Source organism: Astatotilapia calliptera, unplaced genomic scaffold (genome assembly GCF_900246225.1).
Source record: "Astatotilapia calliptera unplaced genomic scaffold, fAstCal1.2 U_scaffold_3, whole genome shotgun sequence".
Classification (NCBI taxonomy): Eukaryota; Metazoa; Chordata; class Actinopteri; order Cichliformes; family Cichlidae; genus Astatotilapia; species Astatotilapia calliptera.
In genome coordinates, this window is record NW_020535767.1 from 342,084 (window position 1) to 365,792 (window position 23,709).

General features: G+C 42.0%; 1 protein-coding gene across 1 annotated transcript in view; it reads right to left on the minus strand.

The window, feature by feature from the left end:
* Positions 1-509: 509 nt before the first annotated feature.
* The window catches only part of LOC113017929 (uncharacterized), a 142,757-nt gene continuing 119,557 nt past the window's right edge, over positions 510-23,709 (minus strand). The window contains exons 5-7 of the mRNA XM_026161026.1: positions 2,444-2,454; positions 883-1,227; positions 510-812 (exon numbers count right to left, since the gene is read on the minus strand). Coding sequence (XP_026016811.1) covers positions 721-812; positions 883-1,227; positions 2,444-2,454 — 448 coding nt within the window. The 3' untranslated portion in view covers positions 510-720. The remainder of the gene's footprint in view (positions 813-882; positions 1,228-2,443; positions 2,455-23,709) is intronic.

A 23,709-nucleotide genomic window follows, 5' to 3' on the forward strand; every position in this document is an offset into this window, starting at 1 on the left:
GACAACCTAAAAATGATATTGTTGGGCTTTTTTCAGTGTTTTGTTTGTTCGTGAGTAAATCGGTTTGGCTGAGATTAAAGTTATTAGATTAGATTAGATAAAATAAAACTTTATTAATCCCCTGGGTGGGTTCCTCCTTGGTTTTTACACAGCTGACTAAACGTCAAACAGAAAACTGATTAAACAGAAGTGTGAGACAGTTGAGAATTTACGCCAGTGTCCTGTTATACTTTAGATAGCAAGGAGCAGACGGCTGAGTTTATTAAACTCCACCGAGACAGCGGTGATGCTAATCAGAAGGCTAGACCGTCCAATTTCACGGCCGTTTACTTCCGGCCTACCCGATCTTCTGAGGACCCGGCCCACGTAGACCGCGAAGGCCGGGTCCTCAGGAGGATGCAGCCCATGAATTTGGACACGACCAATGTCTTTTGTGTTTTCATGTTGTAACATTACTGTGAGAATGCTCCTCTTCCTCAGAGGATCCACCTGTGCTTCCTCTCCTCTCTCCTCCACCTGTTACAGTGAGGGAACGTCCTCCATGATGGAGGAGCTGCTGGAAAGTGCTGAGAGTTTCCTCCAGAGTGAGACCTCTGTCACAGTTCAGAGGATCTACGGCAGCAGAGACCTTCATGGACACTAAAAGTCTCAAACACACAACAACAACATCACACTGACTCCACTCTGACATCACTGATCAATAATCAAAGAACACACAGATCAAACTGATTGATCAGCCATCAGAGGAGTCGGATCAATGGAGCTGCTTCTGTTCCTGATGTCCCCTGTTTGATCCTGGACCTGAACTCTCCCTGCAGAGGAGACACAACACAGTCAGAGAGGGACAAACAAATATAAACATGACGACAGAGAGACAGATACCTTTGACTTTTAGCAGCACTGTTTTGTATTTGGTTACATTGAAGGTGTTTCCCTTCCTTAAGCCAACTCCACAGCTGTATTCTCCACTGTCTCTCTCTCTGGGCTGTTTCAGGGTCAGACTGAGGTCTCCAGTTCTCAGCAGGTCTTCATTCATCTTCGTTCGGTCTTTGTAATCCTTGTGCTGTTTTTCCGGCTGATCAGAGCCGTTCTTATACACGTGGACCAAAAGTAATGGTTTGGGTTCCTCACGGCACCACAACAACTGTTCATCTTCAGGCAGGTTTTGTGTGGTGTTGAAGGGCAGCTGGACAGACTCCGCCCCCTCCTCCACCTCCACCTGACACACTGAGAGGACAACAAACACAACATGAGCTGTACAAAGTGTGATTGGTGTTCAGAGCAGCATCATGTGACTCTTGTTCTGCACTAAATGAAGCGATGGAGTGGCGCCTCCTTCAGGCAGAGAAACAGCTCATGGAGAGAAATAATTATTAGAGCAAAAACAAGAGTGGAGCTGCAAATAAGGCCGAGAGGAACGCTGCAGAAAACTGTTCATGTGTGAATTCATCACTTCATAGATTTCTTTGAGCACTAAAATCAGAGCTGCTTCTATTTCTAATATGACAGCTGTACATTAGAGCTGCAACACTTTAAATGTGAGCCATAAAAACATGATACTCTACAAGTGCATTCAGCTCTGACACTGTCACATCATGAAGGAGACGTGGAAATCACTTTGTTACACAAATCAAAGTCAAATCAGTTCTATTGATGGAATATTGTGTGATCAATAGACTGATCAGTTTCTAATCTAGACATTTATGGACGCAGACAAGAGCATGAACATGGTTTTCTGTCAGTGCTCTTCATGCTCATGTCTGCAATCATGTGAGCTGAAAATAAAACATGAGAAGAAGAAATGATGTGAGTCAGAGTCCAGGAAGTGTCAATGACAGGTTGTCCTGTCATTGACACTTGACAACAAACAAGACAAACCTTTGACTTTGAGCAGCAGTGATTTTGTCCTGAGGATGTTTCCACTACTCTGAACTTTACAGATAAAACTTCCACTGTCTCTCTCTGTGGGGTGTTTCAGGGTCAGACTGAGGTCTCCAGTTTTCAGCAGGTCTTCATTCATCTTTATTCGGTCTCTGTAAACCTGGTCCTGTTCTTCAGGCTGGTCAGAGCCGTTCTCATACACGTAGACCTTTCTGGATCTCTCATCCTTCCACTCCACTTTAGCGTCTTCAGGAAGGTTTTGTGTGGTTTTGAAGGTCAGCTGGACAGACTCCACCCCTGAATCCACCTCTAACTCAGAGACTGAGAGAAAAAAAAACGCAACATTAGAAGTGATGATTAGATGAGAGATGATCCACTGTCATGGTTACAGATATGGAATAAAGCCGTTATGAGCACAGAGCTGAGCTGCTTCAGGACATTCATTAGACAGAGAGAGGAGACATCACAGAGGTCACACATACAAGGATCTACAGGAAGCTCCTTTCTCTCTTTGGATAAATGAGGCTGAATGAAAAGTGAAGAGAACTTGCGTACACTAAACAGAATAAACTTCTCGTGACTCTATAGATAATGAAATGAAGCTCATGTGTGAGTTCAATAAAGGACATCTGTATTTACTCATCTGTCTGCTTTCCAGGTGTTTTGCAACTCGTTTATTCTTTACACTGCTTCCACTTTCCCACATCATTAACTCAACACTGACATCATTGCTCTAGTCCAATCATCTCACTGCCCGTCTTCTTCCAGCATATCAGCCTCCTCCCTGTGTAATAAAAACCTCACTGCTCATTTCTCTTTCTCTTTTGCAGACTCCTTCATGCAAGTCACTTTCTCCCCATCTCAACCTCAGCTCAGTGCTCCATCACTGCAAGGATTCTGCCTGCCATTGGAGTCCAACCCCTGAACAGCAGAACTAAATCCTTTATATGAATAAATCTGGACATGGTCCGGACCACAGACCTGAACTTGTACAACATTTCTCCTTTGTGACATTTAATGTTGTCTCAGGCTGATGTGCTGATTCTGACTATGAAGAAATGGACACGCACTGTAAGAAGGCTAAACTCTGACATGTGACAGAGATGCTGACAAATTTACATCAAACCTCCCAAACTAACTAAATCAACAACACCAGCTGTTGTGTAAAGAAATGAAGAAGTGTGTTACTGACTGAGGGAAGCAGACAGGTTGAACTGTATAGAATAAATCAGCTTTGTGATTAGAAACAAAGACATTTACAGATTTATGGACATGATTGCCATCAAGCAGTAGCTGTTTAAGAGAAGCAGGTGGGTCATTACTCCAACTGAAACCTAAACCTGTGTCTCCACCATCATTTTCCCACTTTGGAAATTTGCCCTTAAAGTGTTCATTACTTCACAACATCACCGCCTGCATTAAGTAACATGCAAGAAAACAGTCCACCTTAAAAGCTGCTGCTAGCTGCTGCTTTCACACGTTAATGAGTGAAAATAACAGGCAGCAGGTCAAAGGTTATCATAATGAGGAAGGCCTTTACTTCATTCACATGAACTGTGTGTTTTCTCTTCCACTCGCTGACCTTTAACCTTTGACCTCACCTGCTGAAGAGAACTTTTCTTCTTCTTCTGTTCGATAGAAGAATCCAACAGTGATGTCACAATAATCCATCAGTGTGTTTTGGCCCTGCTCTCTTAAACTTACTGCACTACACTCTCTATGGAAAGACATCACTTCCTGTGTGCATTTTAAATTAAAAGCACTCTAACATGTCAGTGGACACAAACACTTCATTTCTGAGGGTCCATGTGGGTCACAGTGACGTAAATGTCATCAGACGGTGAGCGTGAGGGGCTGTGCGGACGTCGGCTTTTCCCTTTTTTGTTACCGGGCAGATTTCATGGACTTCAAAGAAGTCTAACAGGAAGGTGTCATGTAATGAATTTATCCTTAGTGCTTATTTTCTTATTATATTTTTTATGTACTTTAATAATGAAGGTTTGTAAAGCAAGGCCACTTTTGACTCACAAACTAAGTGCTCAGCCAGACTGAAAAACAGGAAGTTAGTGTAGCGCAGGGGTCGGCAACCTTTCTGATGGCGAGTGCCATTTAAAATTTCCTCATCATTTTACCTGCGGTGAGGCACACAGGCGAATTTACAGAGAGGAAGAGGTGGCAGGAGAGGATGGCAGGTTTATCACGACTGCCTGAGTCACTCGGAATAGCCCCCTGAGCAACAACGGGGAGCTCTTACAGTTATTTCTTTTCCTATCTTTTCTTAAGAAAAAAAATAAAATAAAAAAAATAAAAATTTCCTCAGAAGCCAGTGTGCCATATGATTGCATTAGCAATAAATTTAATAATGCTCTATATTAACAGTTACACACTATATAGAACAACTTTATAAAATCATATTTGTTCACAGATGTTGGCAGCTGTCAGCGAATAGTTATCAGCTATTAGGAAACAAAAAAAGACTTTTTATCCAAAACAGCAAATGAACTGAACAACAGAAAATACAAATGCTATTTATGGTCTCCTCACAACAGCAATAAGAAAAATAAACTGGGCCAATATGGCATGTTTGTTAACACAGAGACACACATGTTAATGTGATCTCTGGTCTCCCACTCAGACACACAGGTCTCCGAGTGTCCAGCATTCAGACGGCTACCTGAGGACTCATGTGAGAGAAAATCTGTTCACACAGATATGTAGAGCCAAGTACTGTCAATAAGGCCTCTGCAATGTTCTGAACACAGTTAAACTTGTCAGGTAGTGATGTCCAGCAGGTGAACATGCAGCTCCATGAACACACACAGCTGTGGATTCCAGCTACTTCGACGTTATATGTATGATTTCTATACATTTCATGTCAGATAAAAACTTTGGTTCTAAGATTCAGATAATTATTTAATAACAGCCAGACATTTTAAATGAGAATAAGAAAGAAAAGTATTTCCTTGTGCCCCCCTCTCCCTGTTAATGCCCCACCTGGCCCCCCTGGCAACACTTTCCTAGACCCGCCCCTGCACAGTTACCAGCTGTCAGCTACATAGAAAAGCATCCTGGTGTTATTTGTCTCTCAGAAACAGTTGATAACTTCAACTCATTCATGTCACCTAAAAGGTAAACCTGTTTCTCCATCACCTGTTCAGCTCTGATGGTTCAGTAAGGACATCTCCTGGTTTCATCTTCATGTTTCCCTCTCACCACATATCCAAACCGACATCCTGACCAGCAGGTTTACAGCTGTGGCTCCAGCAAACATCAGCTGATACTAGAAATTAATTCTAACAACAGCTGATCAAGCTTAAACGTGCTGCTGTTGTTTAGCGCGACATCTGCTGGTTTCCTCTTTCTGGCGCAAAGTGGGCGATAAACAAACAAGAGAGAAAAGCCGATCAGCTGATCACTGATCAGTTTCATGATTGAAGTAGAAACCGGAGAGAATGAGAGAAGAAGAGGCAGCTGTGCAGCGTAAACACAGAATAACTCCAGCTTTGTGTCTTTTTCCATTTCTAGCTGAAGTCCGGGACAAACTGTTCCTTTTCACCTCAATACGAAACGAGTAATATTTTCTCTGAATGAGGGACGATTCTGTCTTTTTACGGGCAACTCTACTAACTAACCTTATGAACAAAATACAGTTCACTATGGTATCACTAACATCATAGCACCGCCCAGCTGTATAGAAACTCCGTCATCCTAGCTAGCACGCAGTACAGTTATTGTAACTGACAGTAAAAATTGAGCACAACAAAAATAAACTCCACCTAAACTTGGTTTATATCTGACCCAGATAGACTGCAGGTCATAACTTTTTACCTGAAGTTCAGTTCACCTGATACTCGGACCAGCGGCTGCCTCGGGGATCTCCTCCTACCTCCCCTCTCCCTCATCCACCTGCTGGCCTCCACCACTTGCTAATTTTACTGAATCTGAGGAAGCTCCGCCATAGCCACCACCAAACAACTGAGTTATTTTTACACACCGACCAGCATCTGGTCAATCCACCACCTTTCATTGTTTATACTGTTACAAAGGGGAAAAAAGTCACCGGGCCACCGAGCAAATGCCCGATGGCCAGTCCAGCATTGGTCGTGCCATCAGTTAACCCTTGGCACGCGTGCCTAGGGTTGCCGACCCCTGGTGTAGAGCTATACAAGCATATTAATAAATACAGACAGAAAAGAGGAACTTTGCCATATAAGTACCATGTAAAGTACCAAAATAAAACCTATATGAGACACAGTTTATGATTCTAATGTTAAAGATCCTGCAACTGGCATTTGGGCTGTTCAAATTCAAATTCAAATTTTATTTGTCACATACACAGTCATACACAGTACGATATAATAATGGGTTGCATTTATATAGCGCTTTATAATTCCACTATTCATTCACTCTCACATTCACACACTGGTGGAGGCAAGCTACAGTTGTAGCCACAGCTGCCCTGGGGCAGACTGACAGAAGCGAGGCTGCCATATCGCGCCATCGGCCCCTCTGGCCATCACCAGTAGGCAAGTAGGGTAAAGTGTCTTGCCCAGGGACACAACGACCAGGACAGAGAGCCCAGGGATCGAACTGGCAACCTTCCGGTTACAGATGCGATTCCCAACCCCCTGAGCCACAGTCGCCCACACAAGAAGTATATGTAGTGAAATGCTTGGACAACTGCTCGTGACCTAAAGAAAACAAAAAAGGAAAAGGCTATGAATAAGATAGGAAATAAATATGAAAAATTAAAAGGGGTAAATTTAACTAGGAAGGAATAAAATATAAATTAAGGTTAAAAATGAAATAACTGTACAACACACTGGGAAAGAATAAGATAAAATATATAAATTAAATTGAAAATAAAATAACTGTACAACAAAATACACAATATAGAACTATATAAGAATGTATGAACAAAATACACAAGAAGTATAAATAAATATATACACAATAACAGCAGCAGTGATTTAAGTGATGAAGTGAAAACAAAGTCCAGAAAGTCCAGTGTGTGTGTAAGAACTATATGTGTGGGTCAGTACTGTGTGGTGGTGTGATTGAGAGACCGTATCGCCTGCGGGAAGAAGCTCCTCCTCAGTCTCTCTGTGTTGGTCTTCAGGGAGCGGAATCGCTTTCCTGACCTCAGCAGAGAGAACAGTCTGTTGTTGGGATGGCTGAGGTCCTTCACGATCTTCCTGGCCTTGGTCCAGCACCGCCTGCTGTAGACTGAGTGCAGGTCAGGGAGCTCGGAGCGGATGGTGCGCTCAGCTGATCGCACAACCCTCTGTAGAGCTCGTCTGTCCTGCATGGTGCTGTTCCCGAACCAGGTTAAGATGTTTCCCGTCAGGATGTTCTCTATGGTGCACGAGTAAAAGTTCCTGAGCACCTTGGAGGGCAGTTGGAAGTCTCTCAAGCGTCTGAGGTGGTAGAGACGCTGACGGGCCTTTTTCACCACGGTGTTGATGTGACAGGACCATGACAGGTCCTGCGTGATGTGAACTCCGAGGTATTTGAAGCTGTCCACTCTCTCCACTGGGCACTCGTTGATGACGGGGGTCTGGTAGTTCCTCTCCTGCTTAGTGCTGAAGTCCACTATCAGCTCCTTTGTCTTACTGACGTTTAGAAGGAGGTTGTTCCTCTGGCACCAGTTCTCCAGATTCCTAATCGCCTTCAGGTAGGCCGTCTCGTTGTTATCAGAGATCAGGCCCACCACGACGGTGTCGTCAGCAAACTTGATGATGGTGGTGGAGCTGGTAGTGGCCACACAGTCATATGTGTACAAAGAGTACAGCAGGGGGCTCAGAACACACTCCTGGGGGGTTCCAGTGCTGAGAGTGGTGGAGGCTGAGACATGTCCGCCCATCCTTACTGCCTGTGGTCTGCCAGTTAGGAAGTTGGAGATCCACTGACACATAGATGAGCTGAGTCCCAGATGCTCCAGCTTGGTGGTGAGTGTGGAGGGAATTATGGTATTAAATGCAGAGCTGTAGTCTATGAAGAGCATTTTAACATAATTCCCCCTTCTAGTGTCCAAGTGAGTGAGTGATGTGTGGAGGAGATGAGAGATGGCATCGTCTGTGGAACGATTTGGACGGTAAGCGAACTGTAGTGGGTCCAGTGTGTCTGGTAGTGAAGAAATGATGAAGTCTCTGACCAGGCGTTCAAAGCACTTCATCACTACTGAGGTGAGGGCTACAGGGCGATAGTCATTGAGAGAAGCAGGGTGGGGTTTCTTCGGGACAGGAACAATGATGGACTCTTTGAAGCATGTGGGGATCACCGACTGAGATAAAGAGATGTTGAATATCTCAGTGAACACAGGAGCTAGCTGGTATGCGCAGTCTCTTAGGATACGACCTGGGATGCCGTCTGGTCCTGCTGCTTTCCTGGTGTTCACTCTCTTGAAGGCTCTCCTTACTTCATGCTCGGAGATGACGAGCACGTTTCCGGTGCTGGCAGTATCTTCCTGTCTGCAGCCGTTAGCGCCGCTAACATTAGCATCGTTGGAGTCCTTAGCTGCAGCCTCGAAGCGAGCATAGAAAGTGTTCAGCTCGTCTGCCAGAGTCACGGCCGCGTTCGTCATACCGGTCGTTGGTGCTTTATAGTCCGTTATTGTCCTTAGTCCCCGCCACAGGCTCCTAGAGTCACTCTGTTGGAGTTGTGACTCTAGTTTCCTCCCGTAGCGCTGCTTCGCCTCTTTCACCGCCCTCTGCACGTTATATGACGCGGCTTTGTACGGGTCCATGTCCCCCGTCGTGAGTCCCGTGTTGTAGGCAGCGGTGCGGGATCTCAGAGCGTCGCGGATGGTTTTATCCACCCACGGCTTCTGGTTGGGAAACGTTGTGATAGTCTTTGTCTCCACGGTATCATCCGCTAGTTTCTAGCTGTGCAGGGGTCTCTCTCTTCCGGAAGATGATTGAATAAAAAGAAATATAAATGTTTTAACACACTATGAGTCGGTTTTCTCTGTTCTATCAGGGGGACAAAAGAATCGGGGTTTAATAAAGGACTCCTCATCCGTGGAGTCTCCAGCTGTCCGTGTCCACAGCAGAGTAGAAGAAAAGGCTTTAACCAGGCTTTTATTGTGAAACACTGAACATGTGGAAAAGTCAGCCTGAATATCTCCAACTGTGACGTTTCCTCTGAAGTAGCAGAATTTAAAATGTGCTACGTGTTATATTGTGAGAGAAAAAGTCAGAGAGAGAGTGGGCAACGATCCCACAGGAAAAGAATGAAAGAGAGAAGACACATCCAGGGAGGAGAGAGCTGGAAGCAACATGTAGCAGCTGATGAAGTCAGGCGGGTGGGCTGTGCACACAGAGGACTTTATGATCTGTTCTTCAGTTCAGTCCAACATGGATCATTTCTGCTCACAGTCCAATCATCTCTGGAAACTTGTGCTTCCATGGCACAGCTGGGCTACTTCAACAAATAGCGCTACACCTCTGGTTGTCAGCTTCACCATCGCCCTCCCCACGGCTACAGTACAGGTGAGCTGACACATCCATCAGTGGAGGCTGTGGGCCAGTAAGGAGCAGCAGCTGCCTGCAACATGGGCTTTACATTGAAAACAGCCACAAGTCTGGGCCTAACCACGCCTTTGGACTTCTTCTTCATTCCAATGAGATTTACATTTCAGGGAGTTCCCCTGGAAAAAGAGCCATTTTGAAAGCTGTTTGCTGACTTCATCAATAATCTGCTTCAGTCATCCAGATGAGAATCCTGAGAATGGAGCAGCCCTGATAGCAGCTCATAGGATCACAGTGTTTTTCATTCAGCTCATTGATTTCACAGGTTAGGAGGTGAACAATCTAACTGTGCTCCTCCTTCCACCTTTGGACCACTCATTTAGTGACAGCCAGGATGTGACAATCAGCTGTGACACAGGAAAACATGAGGTGGGAAACTCTGGAGAAGATCTGCTTTTCTCTACAGGGAGGCTCGCACATCTAATCTGCTCACCATCACTCAACTCACTTCAACAACATGCTGACTCAGTCATTTCTGCACGTTTCCTCATGTTACAGCCCTGACTTCAGTTCAGCTGAGGAGGAGATGAGGGAGGAGAGAGCAGTGGTGGAGGAGGCAGATAAGGAAGAAGAGGAGGAGAAGATCCAAAGAGGAGGCAGGGGGAGAGGCTCAGGAACAGTTAGATCAGAGACTTTGAGCCATCATGGACTCCCACTCCTTCCATCCAGCCCTGTGTGGATCAGCAGCTCCAAAATGTCTGCTCACTCATGTTCTTCCTGTCTGTGCTCTTCTTTCATTTCACTCATTATATATGAGCTGCTCCTAAATCACACTGGATATGGATTTTCTGTCCATCCACACTAATTCTCTTCATCCTCACCTGATTGTTTGGATGCTCTTTGACAGCACATTGAAAATCCTCACAGTGACTTCTATTGGCACACTGACTGGACACATACAAAGTGGAAGGCTTCATGTGTTTGGCACAAATAATACTTTGGTAGGTCTGAGTTGTGTTTTGAACCATCTCTCAGGACCAAAGTCTTTTTGCTTCCTTCAAAAAGAGCTGAAGGCTTTTTACCTCACAGTTTGTCCTTTGATATTATTGGATGATGGACTGTGGGAAACACAAATGTGCACTTCTTAATGGCTCATATGTGCTGTGAAAGAGCTCTTTGTGATCTTGAAGCTTTTCAATAGTTTTTCTTTGGCTGTTTGTAAAGTTTTCTGTGTGAACTCTCAGGAATCTGGAGCAGTCTAATAGAAGTCTACTGGGGTACAGAGGGAGGAGCTTCTGTCAGACTCTTTCTGATGAGGAACTGAAGCCGCTCTCATGGTCTCATCAAATCATCAGACTCTGCTGAGAACAACAGTCATGTGACCTCTCAGAACAAACAGCCTGTTAGTTTCCTGCTGCCTCCATCACTCACTTTCATTCACTCTCAATCACACCAACATGTTAAAGCAGCGCTATAGCTCACCTGGCTGAGCAGGTGGGCTGAAGGCGGGGCTTACTACAGGTGCCTGTGTGTCCCTCACTCTCTCCCCACTTTCCTGTCTACTCTCTGCACCTATATAATAAAGGCAAACATGCCTCCAATAGAAACCTTTGCAAACACAAAGTCCCACAGCAGCCCCGTGTTCTCCGGCTAAAATGAGAGTTTTTGTCAGTGGAGTCTGGTGGCTTTAACCACACAAACATTACAGCTGCGCTCAAATATCACAAAGAGCTGTGACAGCAGAGAAACACATGACCATCCTCCAAATATCATCTAGAAATAGAAATGTGTCCACTGTGGGACGTGTGAGGCTGACATTAATATGTCTTAAAGTGGGAGATGAAGAAATGACTCCAGGGCCCAAATCATGGAGACAAACATCAATCCACACTTCACTTTGTTTCCTGTCTCTAAAGTGGGAATATTTCAGTGTGATGAACAAACGGCCTCCAACAAATGAAGCTGATTTCCTTTTCCTGTCTTTTCTCCAGCGGCCTCAGCTTCTTCCTCTTTCCCCTGTCTTCTTCTGCAGACGCTCCTCTGTAGCTTCAAGCTGTTTCTCTTTACAAGGAGAGCTACAAACCTTTGCATCCAGCCACAAACACCCCATGGGCTCCTCTGGGTCATCACACTCAGCATTTTCACAATAAAAGCCTCGTATTTATGGCTGCTCCACCCTGACATGTGACAACATCCAAATGACTGGATCAAAGTGTTTGAATGATCCCAGCAGCTTTAAAACTATTGATATTTATACATTTACACTGATTTGGACTAAACTAACAAAACTATTGATTTGATGCTGTTAAGGAAGAAACGCTTTTATGAGTTTTATGTTGCATTAAAGTATATGTTCATATTTTACTCTTAATAGGAAAAGAACAAAATGTACTACTCGCTCTGTCTCTAGAAACAGGAAGCTCACCCTGTGACATTTACCACAAGAGAATAACACACACACACACACACACACACACACACACGTATGCAAAATTAAAGGAAACTGCTATGCTTGTTTCATCCTGCTATAAATAAAGACGATTGCTGTAGCTCGGCATGAGTGCCTCTCTGAGTCCTCACCCGTGCAGCACGTTAACAGTCTCCAAGTGTCTCAGTGTTGTTTATTCACCTAACTGTTTGATAACTGTATATCTCTGACATTTAATTGGTCCTTCGAGCCTTCGAGCCAACAAATGATGAGTTATTTAGGTCTCTGCAATTTTTGCAGATGCTGGATACCTGAATATGCTCTGTTAGCTGAACCATTGCAAAACTTAATTTATGGAAAAAATCTAGCACTGAAAGATAAAATAGAATGGACACCAGAAGCAGAAAAAGCATTTAAAACTTGCATTGCAGACGTGCATAGTTTTAGCCTTAATCTTTGATCTTCCAATTTTATCTTTCTGTTCTGGTTTTAGAGTCTCTGTTTATTGAGTCGTACTTTGGGAATCACCCTGTTGTGAGACAAGGGTACGCTGGGAGAGAATATGGCATTATACAAGCAGAGTGCTTTGGCTGTTTCTGTAGATCTAAGAAATACACCTGTTATTGGTTATGAAAAAGAGTTAGCTGTGGTGCAGGTTTAATTTATAATTGTTGCATGAACTGTTAAAGAATTAAAGACAGCTTTACACCGATAGTGCAGGCATTTTTTTTTTTACTTAAGTAAAAGTATAGCTGGTGTCAGAAATACTCAAGTAAAAGTTTGATAATGTATGGGCTCGGAAATGTGCTCAAAGTAAGAAAGTCAAAGTAGTAACCTAGCTGAATATTGCCCTGTAATAAAATAATGTTAGTAGGCGAGAGTACAAACTTAGTCTGGTGGTGAACAGGCACAAGAGGGTCAGAGGCACATTTGGCAGCCAGAGCCAGGGTTAGAGTTCAGAGACCCTGAGCCTGGTGGTTGGGCTAGCAACATGGTCTGGTGAAAGAGTCTAACATCCATGCATTACATGGTGTTGCGGCTGATAAAAAACAAAACAAACAAACAAACAAACAAAAAGCCTATAAACTGACCCCTTGTTTAGAGGTGATTGTCAGTTTGCTGGGTTTTTTAGAGACGCTGAGAGTGAGAGAGATCATGTTCTACATTACTTTAAAAGTGATTTTCAGAGCTGTTGATTTATGAAACACTGTCCATAGAAACATGGATCAACTCTGTTTATGGCATTGAGTGTTAAATTGTTACAGTTTCAATAAAGTCTGCAAAATTCTTGCATTTATACTGGGGAGCTAGGAAAAGTTAGACCTTGGTTGTACTATTAAACATCAGTTTCATAAAAAACCAATTAAACCGATATGAAGAAGAATGTGTTTGTAAAACTAGCGGTAAAGTATGGGAACTATAAGACAGACTGTTTCTGCTATCAAAACAGTTTGTGTTGTTAATCCTGAATGATTCTTGGTCACAACATTTTACTCCACACACATTTGGAAAATCGCATAGTTTGACAATAAATATCCCAGTAAAGACACTTCATTTCTTAAGAAATATGCAGAGGGAGTGATCTTTACCAAAAGTAGAAGTTATATCTTTAGCTAAACCGTTGTACACAAGAGCTTTAAAAATCTATAGTGTGTGAGGTTGTGTAAGTAAGGGTTGGCTTGCCCTTCTCGCCCACATGTGACAAACCATCTGTTGGATCATGGATTTGATGCCTCAGCATTGTGAAAGTGGGGAAACATACTCCTGGTTGAGCATACGATTTCTGCTTACAACTTAGAATCTCAGTTCTAAATGAAATTAAAAATGTTTTTGTAAGTATGGCTAATGTATACTTTGACTTCTAAGGCATTCACACACACACACGCACGCACGCACACACGCACGCACGCATGCACGCACGCACGCACACAAACAACATAAATACAGAGAAGAAGAGGGTGTAGTTTATTACGCATCATAAAAGATATCACTAATCTTTCAACTGTATCTTTCTGTTCCGAGTTTAGAGTCCTTGTTTGTTTACTGAGTCGTACTTTGGGAGTCATACTGTTGTGATACTGGGAGAAAGGGGTAAGGTGTGAGAGGCAAAACCATCACACACAAAACTTCAAAAATCTAAAGAGTGTGTGGGACTGCTAGCTGTGTCGTTCAGCAATAAACTTATCTACAGTGTGTTAGTAAAGAGTGACTTGTACTTCTGTCCCATTAAACAATGGTTTAAGAAATTTCACTGCAAACTATAAAAGGAATCTGGGTTTAAATAGAACATAGCAGATGTTGTCTAATGTACTACACACTTTGTTTATGAATTTGGTAAACTGTTGCCTTTGTACCTGTGCTTCTTGGTGGTATTGATTGAGTCTAGCTTCAATCAAACATAATTTATCAGCTATTGAAGCTATATGACTCTGTTCAGCAGGCTGAGCGTCTGGAAGCTTCATGTAAGCATCATACGCCGGTGATATTTGAGAGTCTGTTATGCCGCCTTCTTCGAAATCTATGTGTGAATCAATGCTATTTCTGTCACATTCTGGGGTGGTGGGTATATGAACTAGATCAAAATCTGATATACTGTACTCAAAAACATCAGAGAAATCGCGAGGTAGCCACTCACTCGGGGGTGTTGCAGGTTCGCTGATGAAGATCTGTTCTGACTCTCCACTGTTGCACAAAGCTCCAGGTTTTTGTTGTTCTGGGAGGTCGATACTGCTTAAACATTCCAAAAACGTCTGGAATCGTACGGTGTCCTGATCATTATGAGGAGGGGTGCTGTTCTGCAGTCTGTGAAGATAGATAGACATGTGTTAAAACATTTTATACATGTACCCATTTCAAACTGAATAAGCGTGTCTCCCTCTCTATCTCTTTTTATCTAATTTATATATGCCTATGCTTACCTTGTAGTGTGCGTTATTCGGGATGGTCCTGCTCCTCCACACACCCGGTTCTGTGGCGTGGTTCTGTATGTGTAAAACGGTCAGTTTAGAACATTTGTAATTGTTTAAACCTCTTTTTAATTTTTTTTTCTTTTGAAAAAATAATACACAACTATACATCCCGTTGTATACACACCTGATGTAAGGTTGGGCTCTGTGGTCGCGGTGTCTGAATGTTTTCCTGCTCAGTTTGTTAACCCTGGAACAAACAAAAACGTTATTACATAATTTAAAACAATCGCTAGTTTAAAACATACATACGTTTTAAAATCCAGTAATGCTGTACACACCTTGTGCCTGTTAGAGGACTAGTTCCAGCTGTAAAAGCGCCCGTTTCTAAAGAAAAGGGTCCTGGGCCGTTCTCCCGAACTCCTAAAAATTAAGCTTTTGTTTTAGGAAAAAAAATAGTTTGAATATCCTATAATATGTTAACATAACACTTTTTTTAAAAATCCAATAATAGGTTTTGTTTTACTTACCGTTTACTTACCATGTTATAAAGAACGATGTTAGTGTTGATGATCGCAAAGAAAATGGTGTGCTCTGCAGCGAATCTTGAGGCGTAAATGGCTCAGGGTTTCGGGCTCTGAGCGTGTTTTTTTTATATAGGGTGGGTGTTTCCAAAAAGAAAAGGTATGTCTCCAATCAATTTAAATGAGACCCTTCAGGGCTTTTGTCTTCTCAAGGAATTACAAAGGAGCCGATACTTCAGACAATAGGCGGGGTCGCCACCCGACTGGTACACCTGCCCCATTTACCTTGTCGAGGAATTACAAAAAGAGCCAATACCGGCCACTTTAAACAATAGGCTGGGCCCTTGTTCACATGGTACTCTCAACTAGTGATACCCACGGTGGGCTTTTACAATCCTGAACAAATTCAAACAATTAGCCAGCTGTTGAAAAGTTGGAGCGGGTCTGGGCGACTGGTTTTAGAAGTATCACTGTAGCGTTTATTTTCTAAAGGGCTGAATGTTATTTGCGACTATCTGTTGTGTTAAAAACTACTCTGAAACCATGAAACCCCTTACAGAAGAAATGGCCCGTTTGATCCGTTTTTAAATAAATAAAATGCTTGCATCGGTGCAAGGTGTGACACCGGAATCACAAAATGAGTGTATTTAAAAGACGATTAGTTTGAAAAGAGCGATACTGGTTGCTTATAGCATTTATTTTCTAAAGGACTGAATGCTATTTGTGACATTTACTGTGTTAAAACTAGCTGGCTGGCTTTGTCAACAAAATGAGTGTATTTAAAGACGATTAGTTTGAAAAGAGCGATACTGGCTGCTTTGGGTGAAAAGACGACATTGTGTGCAGCGTTTTAGAAGTATCACTGTAGCGTTTGCTGAATGTTATTTGCGACTATCTGTTGTGTTAAAAACTACTCTGAAACCATGAAACCCCTTACAGAAGAAATGGCCCGTTTGATCCGTTTTTAAATAAATAAAATACTTGCATGGTGCAAGGTGTGACACCAGAATCACAAAATGAGTGTATTTAAAAGATGATTAGTTTGAAAAGAGCGATACTGGTTGCTTTGGGGGAAAAGACGACATTGTGTGCAGCGTTTTAGAAGTATCACTGTAGCGTTTGCTGAATGTTATTTGCGACTATCTGTTGTGTTAAAAACTACTCTGAAACCATGAAACCCCTTACAGAAGAAATGGCCCGTTTGATCCGTTTTTAATTAAATAAAATGCTTGCATTGGTGCAAGGTGTTGACACCGGAATCACAAAATGAGTGTATTTAAAAGACGATTAGTTTGAAAAGAGCGATACTGGCTGCTTATAGCATTTATTTTCTAAAGGACTGAATGCTATTTGTAACATTTACTGCACTGAAAAAAAGGGACTGGCCATCTCTTGGATTTATGTAAGCATCTTGCATGTATTTAACACAATTGCCTCATGTTTTAAAGTTAAATGTAACTATATAGTGTAAAAACTACATGATATGCAGAAAGGGTGTATTAAATTGTTCATATCATGTTCAGGTGAAGTAAGTCAATAAGATAGCAACGTTAAATCTCGTGAAACCACGCGTGATTTCATCTCGCGGGCTTTGGATCGTGGTTTAAAAAAGGCATCCATCTCAGTCAAGTCGAGCAGCCAACTCTACGTTTTTGGTATGTCTTGATTTTTTGAATTAATAATTACCATATTTCAGACAAATGTAGTTAAACGTCTAGAGTGTCGCCATGTAACATGCTAAAAAAGAGCCGTTAGCTTATTTGCTGTTTTATCTGTTGTCAAAGAATTGGCGCTTTTTCATTTGAATTTGTCTTTGGCACAAGAGCCGTAATATCACATTAAACCTAATTACGAGGCACTCATAACATAATTTGGTTTTCTGTGTGAATAGATTTGCCAACTGACTCTTCAGTTACATTGTGTATTTACTGCACCATGGTGTTAGTGAGATTTTGGACATTGAACAGCTTTAGCTAATATCATCAGCGGCATTATGCTAGCTTACATCCCTACCCCTCCTGCCCTCACCTGCTGTCCTTTTGTTTTTGGTTTTTTTGCTGCACATTGAGAGACGACCTCTATTCTGCATTTCACCAGGAGTCAGCTGATGGATTGTGGGTTCAAGGTGTTATGGTAAGAAAGTATATTCTATTTTCGTTTCTGTAACTTAATTATAATAGGTTTTTTATAATTATTAGGTGCATGCATACTCACCCTATTAATACAACTGAGAGATCCAAAATCTGCCATAGGTTTAACTTATACCTGTATGTATTGCCAGAAAGGTGATTACTGGACTCGCATTAATGCACACTTGAACTGAAATGAGGTTGTAACTTGTGGGTTGTTGGGTTGCAAATCAGAAACAAACATCTTTGGATTTTTTTTAATCCCATAAGATCTGGAAACACAGTTTTTATTCAACAAAACATTACTGATTAACCAAGCACAGTGCCTGCTGTTATTTCAAAATAATTTTATGTCATTTCAGATAAAATGCAGCATTCCAGTGCATCCCAACCATGCCTTTGCAGTCAAGGTTTCTGACGGAGCTGAGTTTCTCTCTGACAGTCTGCTGAAAGTGTTTGCAAAGTGATCGGGGGAACAGGGCACAAAGCTAAAGGATGTAGCTGCCATGATGACAGTAAGAACTTTAAAATTCTTTAACTACAAAGTGTATATGTATTGCATTAGGTCAGTAAAATTTTTATGCTACATCCATTGAAACAGTCAACTATTACCTGTGAGTAATGATTCCACTAAAAGGATGCCATAATTTTCGTCATGCATTTACTGGCCCACTGAGAAAAATTTATCTTTTTTTAAAAATAAATGTTCTGGAAACTATATATCCATAAAGTTGATGTCAAACAGGAACTTTTGATATTGCTTTGTAGATGCTGGTGTTGCATGTTGACTGGTTTAAAAAGTCAAGAGTTTTTGTCTGGGATCATTTTCTTCTGTGCTACTGAAAAGTTCACAAATCTCTGTTTTCTTTGTTATAATAGTCAAGGATGACATTAATGCTCGGAGTCCCTCATCAAAGTGCTCCGCATCTGTGTGAAAGACAATTGCAACATCTTGGTGCAGGAGTTCATGGTGAGTGTTTTATGAGTAGATTGTGGATTTGCAACCTTTAAAAATGCATTTAGTTATCCACTTGATCCTCATTGGACTGGTTAGGACCAGTAGTCCTCTTTAATAATTTGAAGTTCACATGAGGCCTGGTAGTGAACTCGGCCGCCGGCCCTTGAGGCCCCACCCCCACCCCTGTATTAGGGGTCACATCAGTGTGAAAAAACTTTAAATTTGTCATTCTAATGAACAAAGGAAAATCCGACCAATATTTATATTAGCTTTTGTTTGAAAAAATGACCAACAGCTAACCAAATTGTGGGGCTGAAAGTCTAAATTCTAACATCTTCTGAGTGACATAGCCTGGATTTCTGATGGGCCGGTGTCTTTCTAACAAAAACTAATGTAAAGCATTTGAAATTATTATGTTTTTCACCCTCTCTTAGAAACTCTGTTAGACCATGAATGGCAGCATGGCAGGCCACTCTTTGGCTATAGCTATTTACTATGTTGCTTGCATTGGTTTAAATTACTCTAACATTAGAACTGGTAGATTCAAAAGAGATGAGTTTAAAAAGGAATCTTAAAGAAATGTTTTGTGTTTAACCAGGACTTGACTGAGGCCACTGCACAGATTGAGAAAACCACAATGAACATCTGTCTCCAGAGATGCGCCAGGCAATGACTTTTCTGATGTTCTTCAAGATCTGGATAACGTGACCTTTGCAGTAGCCATGCTGTTTGGACCTTTTTTATTCCTTCAACATGAGTTACCCATCACAACTCTGCTACACTTTTGAGGTGATTCAATGGGTGGTAATGGAGTTGGATGCAACTCAGCTCTCAAGAAAAGCTCACAACTAAGACAAAACTGCTCCTGCAACGAAGCTCACTGTTATGCATGTGAGGTGACCAGCTCTAGGTGAGAGGACATTTAAATCTCACACTTGTTCTGCTGCATTTTTGAAGCTCAATTCCAGGAACGGATCGCAGGGTTCATTTTTATATACTCTGCAACTGCCATGAGGACGAGCCGTTTTTTGTTGTTGTTTGTTTTTCCTTTTGCTCTGTACAAGTTCTCTGTCTGTTTGGCAGCATTTTTAAATTTCTCTTTGTATTTTTTCTTTCTTTTACTAGTGAAGAGATGTAGCGTGAACAGTTATGCAGTCTAAATATCCCATATGGGTCGTGTGAAATGGTATTTTCAGTTTCATTCAGTTGAAGTAAAGAACGTTGAATATTTCTAAGTGTGCTGTTTTGAACCAATATGTCACAGTATGATTAGTGCTGTAATTTTTGACAGTCACTGTATCAATGTTATTTTTGCGTCTCTTGAATAAAGTTTTTGACCTGCAAGTGCTAATTTCTTTAGTTATTGGGGTAAAATAGGTAGTGTTAATAGGAAGGTGTTTGCCAATTCAGTAACCTAATTTAATGTTAATGGAAACTAACATTACCTCAAATTGTTTAGTTATAATTGTTGTTTAACTGAATCTTGATGTCAGAGGCCTTAAATAGAATGTTTTGTATTGTTCTTTCCCAACATTTTTCAAAAGAAACAGTCTAATTTCTTTGCTGCGATTGATTCCAGAGAACACGGAAGAACTGACATTATTTAACTGTTGATTTATATAGATTCAGTAGAGGAGTAATGTCAGTTTAATTCTTTACCTACTGCAGTGAAATTAGACATGTTGTTTTGAAAGGTTACTGGTGGATGCCAGCAACCATCTTGGAAGAGAACAATACAATCTGTTATAAGGCCTCCATTTGAAAATTGTGTATTTGATACTAGAATATAATAGCAAAATGTAATTTGAAGATAACATGTAGTATTTAAGTGACCAAGTAGTATTGGGTAAAAGTTATTGAATCGTGTTGGGATAACGTGAGAAAATTGTGAAGGATTAAAATATTCCAAGAGCTCAAATTACTTTATCAAAACATGTTTAAGTCACATTTTATCAACACAAATTGCACAGGTTTATTGAACATGAATAAATTGTGTTAATTTAACTCAATGGTTTAAGTTGCTGCCAAAGCAAAACATCTGTGTGCAACAAATGTCCACCATTGAATTAAGTAAATCCAACAACATATTTTTTTCAGTGTGTGTTAAAAACTAGCTGGCTGGCTTTGTCTCACTCTTAGTTCAACATTCCGAAATCCCGATTTTTAAATAAAATGATCGCATCAACCCTGGAAAGAAACCCCAGTAGATGTGTAAAAACTAGTTAAATTAAAACTAGGGGTTTGATTAAATGAAACGCTTGTGAACATGCTGACATCACCCATTCAGAAGAAATTCCCATTTGTGCCATTTATAAAATAAAATGCATGCCTCACTGCAAGCTGAGACATTGTCAGATTTAGAAAATTAGTGTGATTAAAACACTATTACCAACACTTTTGACTAGAGCACACCCTCTTTGTTAAGGCGCACTGTGAACCAAAACAGCTTCCACTCCGCCAAGAATGAAACAAGAAACAAAGAATTGCTTTCAAGAACACATGCATAACTGAATGTTGCGATACACCTAAGTGATAAAAATAGTTTAATTAAAAACCCTATGGTTTGATTAAATTAAAACCCCGTTAAAAACACATAAACTCATATAACCCCTCTGATCCCCTGTGGTATTTCCACACCTGAACGCGCATGCGCACACACACGAAACTGGTCAAATCGGTTTGGTTGGCCGCCATCTTGGACTAGTGCCATCGTATTACTGAACGCGCATGCGCACACGCACGAAACCGGTCAAACCGGTTGTCAAACCGGTTTGGTTGGCCGCCATCTTGGACAGGTGCCATCGTATTACTACTATCAGCTGCTGTTTGCAGCTATAGATATAATCCAGCTGATGTGGAGAACTACATGTGACACTGTGATGCAGACATGAATCTGACTGATTTCTTTCCATTTTCAAAGGTTGATGCATCAGTTAAAGTCCTTAAAAAGCTGTTGAGAAATCAGTTTTACCCCGGTTCTTTTATTCCTCGAGCATCCAGAGATGGCACCGGACTCAGTAGTCATTTTCACAAAATCTTTATTCATCTTTATTCTTCTTCATTTAAGCATGCACTTCTAGAAGGGAAGATGAGGCCGGTGTCCCTCTCCAAAATCTTCACCCCTTTGTTAGTTACAGCCAGCTTTATAGAAGTGACCCCATCATAAAACCCCCCCTACGGTGTGCTGCAAACTCTGTCTGTGTCTATGTGCACGAGCACGTGAATGCCTACATGTGCACGTTCCCACGTGTCTATGTGAGTGCTCGTGAGTGAGTGTGTGCGCATACCTGTGTGTATGTGTGAGTGCACATGAGTGAGTGTGCGTGTGGATGTGTGTGTAACAGTTAAAACACTGTGGGGGTAGATGACTCCCTAGAGCTCATAAACCCCTACCTTGCATCCTCTGGGGAATTTCCACTCAGTGGGGGAGAAGCCTTCTAAAATCTACTCCTAACTTCACAACACAATGACGCCTTTATTACTCTACACACAGTATCCCTACAATAGTTCTATATTCTACAATAACACATTTCTAAACTCTACATCAGCTAAACATTCTACAAAGCTCAGAAATAAAGAGAAAGGTTGGTTAAAGCAAAGAGAGGCACTGGCAGCCTTTAAGACACTAAACAAGAGAAACAGATCAGAGAACATCAGACTGAATAAGTGGAATAAAGTGAAACAGAGAACTAACGCTCCCTAAGAATGGAGCTGTCAGAGGAAGAGAGCAGCAAACTGAAAGTCTCTGTTAGCTGCAGAGCTCTGAAACTTCACACAGCTTTGGATGATAACATGGAGGGCCGCTTATTGGGGCTCGCTCGGGCCATTTCGGAGGTGGGGTGCCCCCGGCCTCTCGGCCTGGGGCTCGGTCACTCAGGCACAGCTGGCTGCCGGTGGAGCTTGCGGGCGCGTCACTACAACTCCCCCTGGCTTCTGCTCCGCGGCTGCTGAATGAGCCCTCATCTGGGACTCTCCTCAGCTCTTACTGGGACAGTGGCGCGGCTGCCCCTCTGTGGGTCTTCCTTGGTCTCTTGTGTTCTGGGGGCCTCTGGATGTCTGGAGTTTTGATCTCCTCCATACCTGCTTGATACCATAGAGGACAGGGCTGTGGCTCCCCACACTCCCTAGCAGATCATTACATGGAGAAACCTTTGGAATGCAAGCATGCTGATCCACACAGGTATGCACACAGGTGTACACACGGGTATTCACAGACGCGGACTACAGCTTTCTTGGCTGCTGCCTCAAGGCACACTGTGCGCTGTCTATCTTGCGTGCTGCACAATATCGTTTATTATTTAGTAACTATTGATATCTATGGCTAGCTAGTTTATTGTGATGGTGCTTTTTTTTCTATTATTATGTTGCTCTTTGTTGTTTGCTGTCTCCTCTGTTTTTTTTTCTCCATACAGGTGACCCAGGAGTTTTGTTTTTTTGTTGTTTTTTTTTTCTCTCTTCCACCCCTTCTCACCGTCTCTTCTCCCCTTTGGTTTTCTTTCTTTCTCTCCCCCTCTTTCTTTCATTCTTTCCCCCTGTCCTATCCCACAGTCATGTCTGTCCCGTTTGCAACTGAAAATAAAATAAATTCATAATTATAATAAAGGTCAATCAAATGGACCAATATGGCAAGGCCATGATGATCCACTTGGTAAAATAAATCCGCTTGGCATCTTTCTTGGCCTCAAGACAACAATTCTGATGGCTATAGATCCAAACGGGACAAAAAAAAAAAAAAAAGGATGATAACATGGAGAAAGGATGTGGAGATGTTCACACTTCTGCTAGAAATCATCTTCTAGTTATTGTGACTCAGATATGACTGATTATAGATGAGGACCAAAGAAGGTTTTTACTGAGATTTGAGCTGACTTAGCTTAGCCTGTGTTTCAGCCACATGCTAACCAAACACATGTTCAGAAACTAGAAGATGTTACCTTTCAGATGAAGTCTCACACATGAACTTTGCTCCTACAGTTCATCTGCTGAAGCTTTTACATTTGGGTGGAAATCAAATAAAAATCAAAACAGACACAAACATCAGACATGCTAACACTGTGACATTATTGGATGGAGCCCACTGAGACTGAACCACCATGACCACCATGACCTCTGACCTTTGACCTGTATCTACAGCACTGACCTCTGACTTTCAGCTCCACATGTTTCTTCAGCAGGATGTTTCCCTCCCTGCTGTAGACGGTGCAGATGTAGGTGTTTCTTTTCCACTCTATGGGGTATATCAGGGTCAAACTGAGGTCTCCAGTTTTCAGCGGGTTTTCATTCATCTTCGTTCGGTCTCTGTAAAACTGGTGCTGTTCTTTAAACTGATGAGAGCCGTTCTCATACACGTGGACCTTCCCATATATATTCATCCACTCCACTTTAGCGTCCTCAGGCAGGTGAAGTGTGGTGTT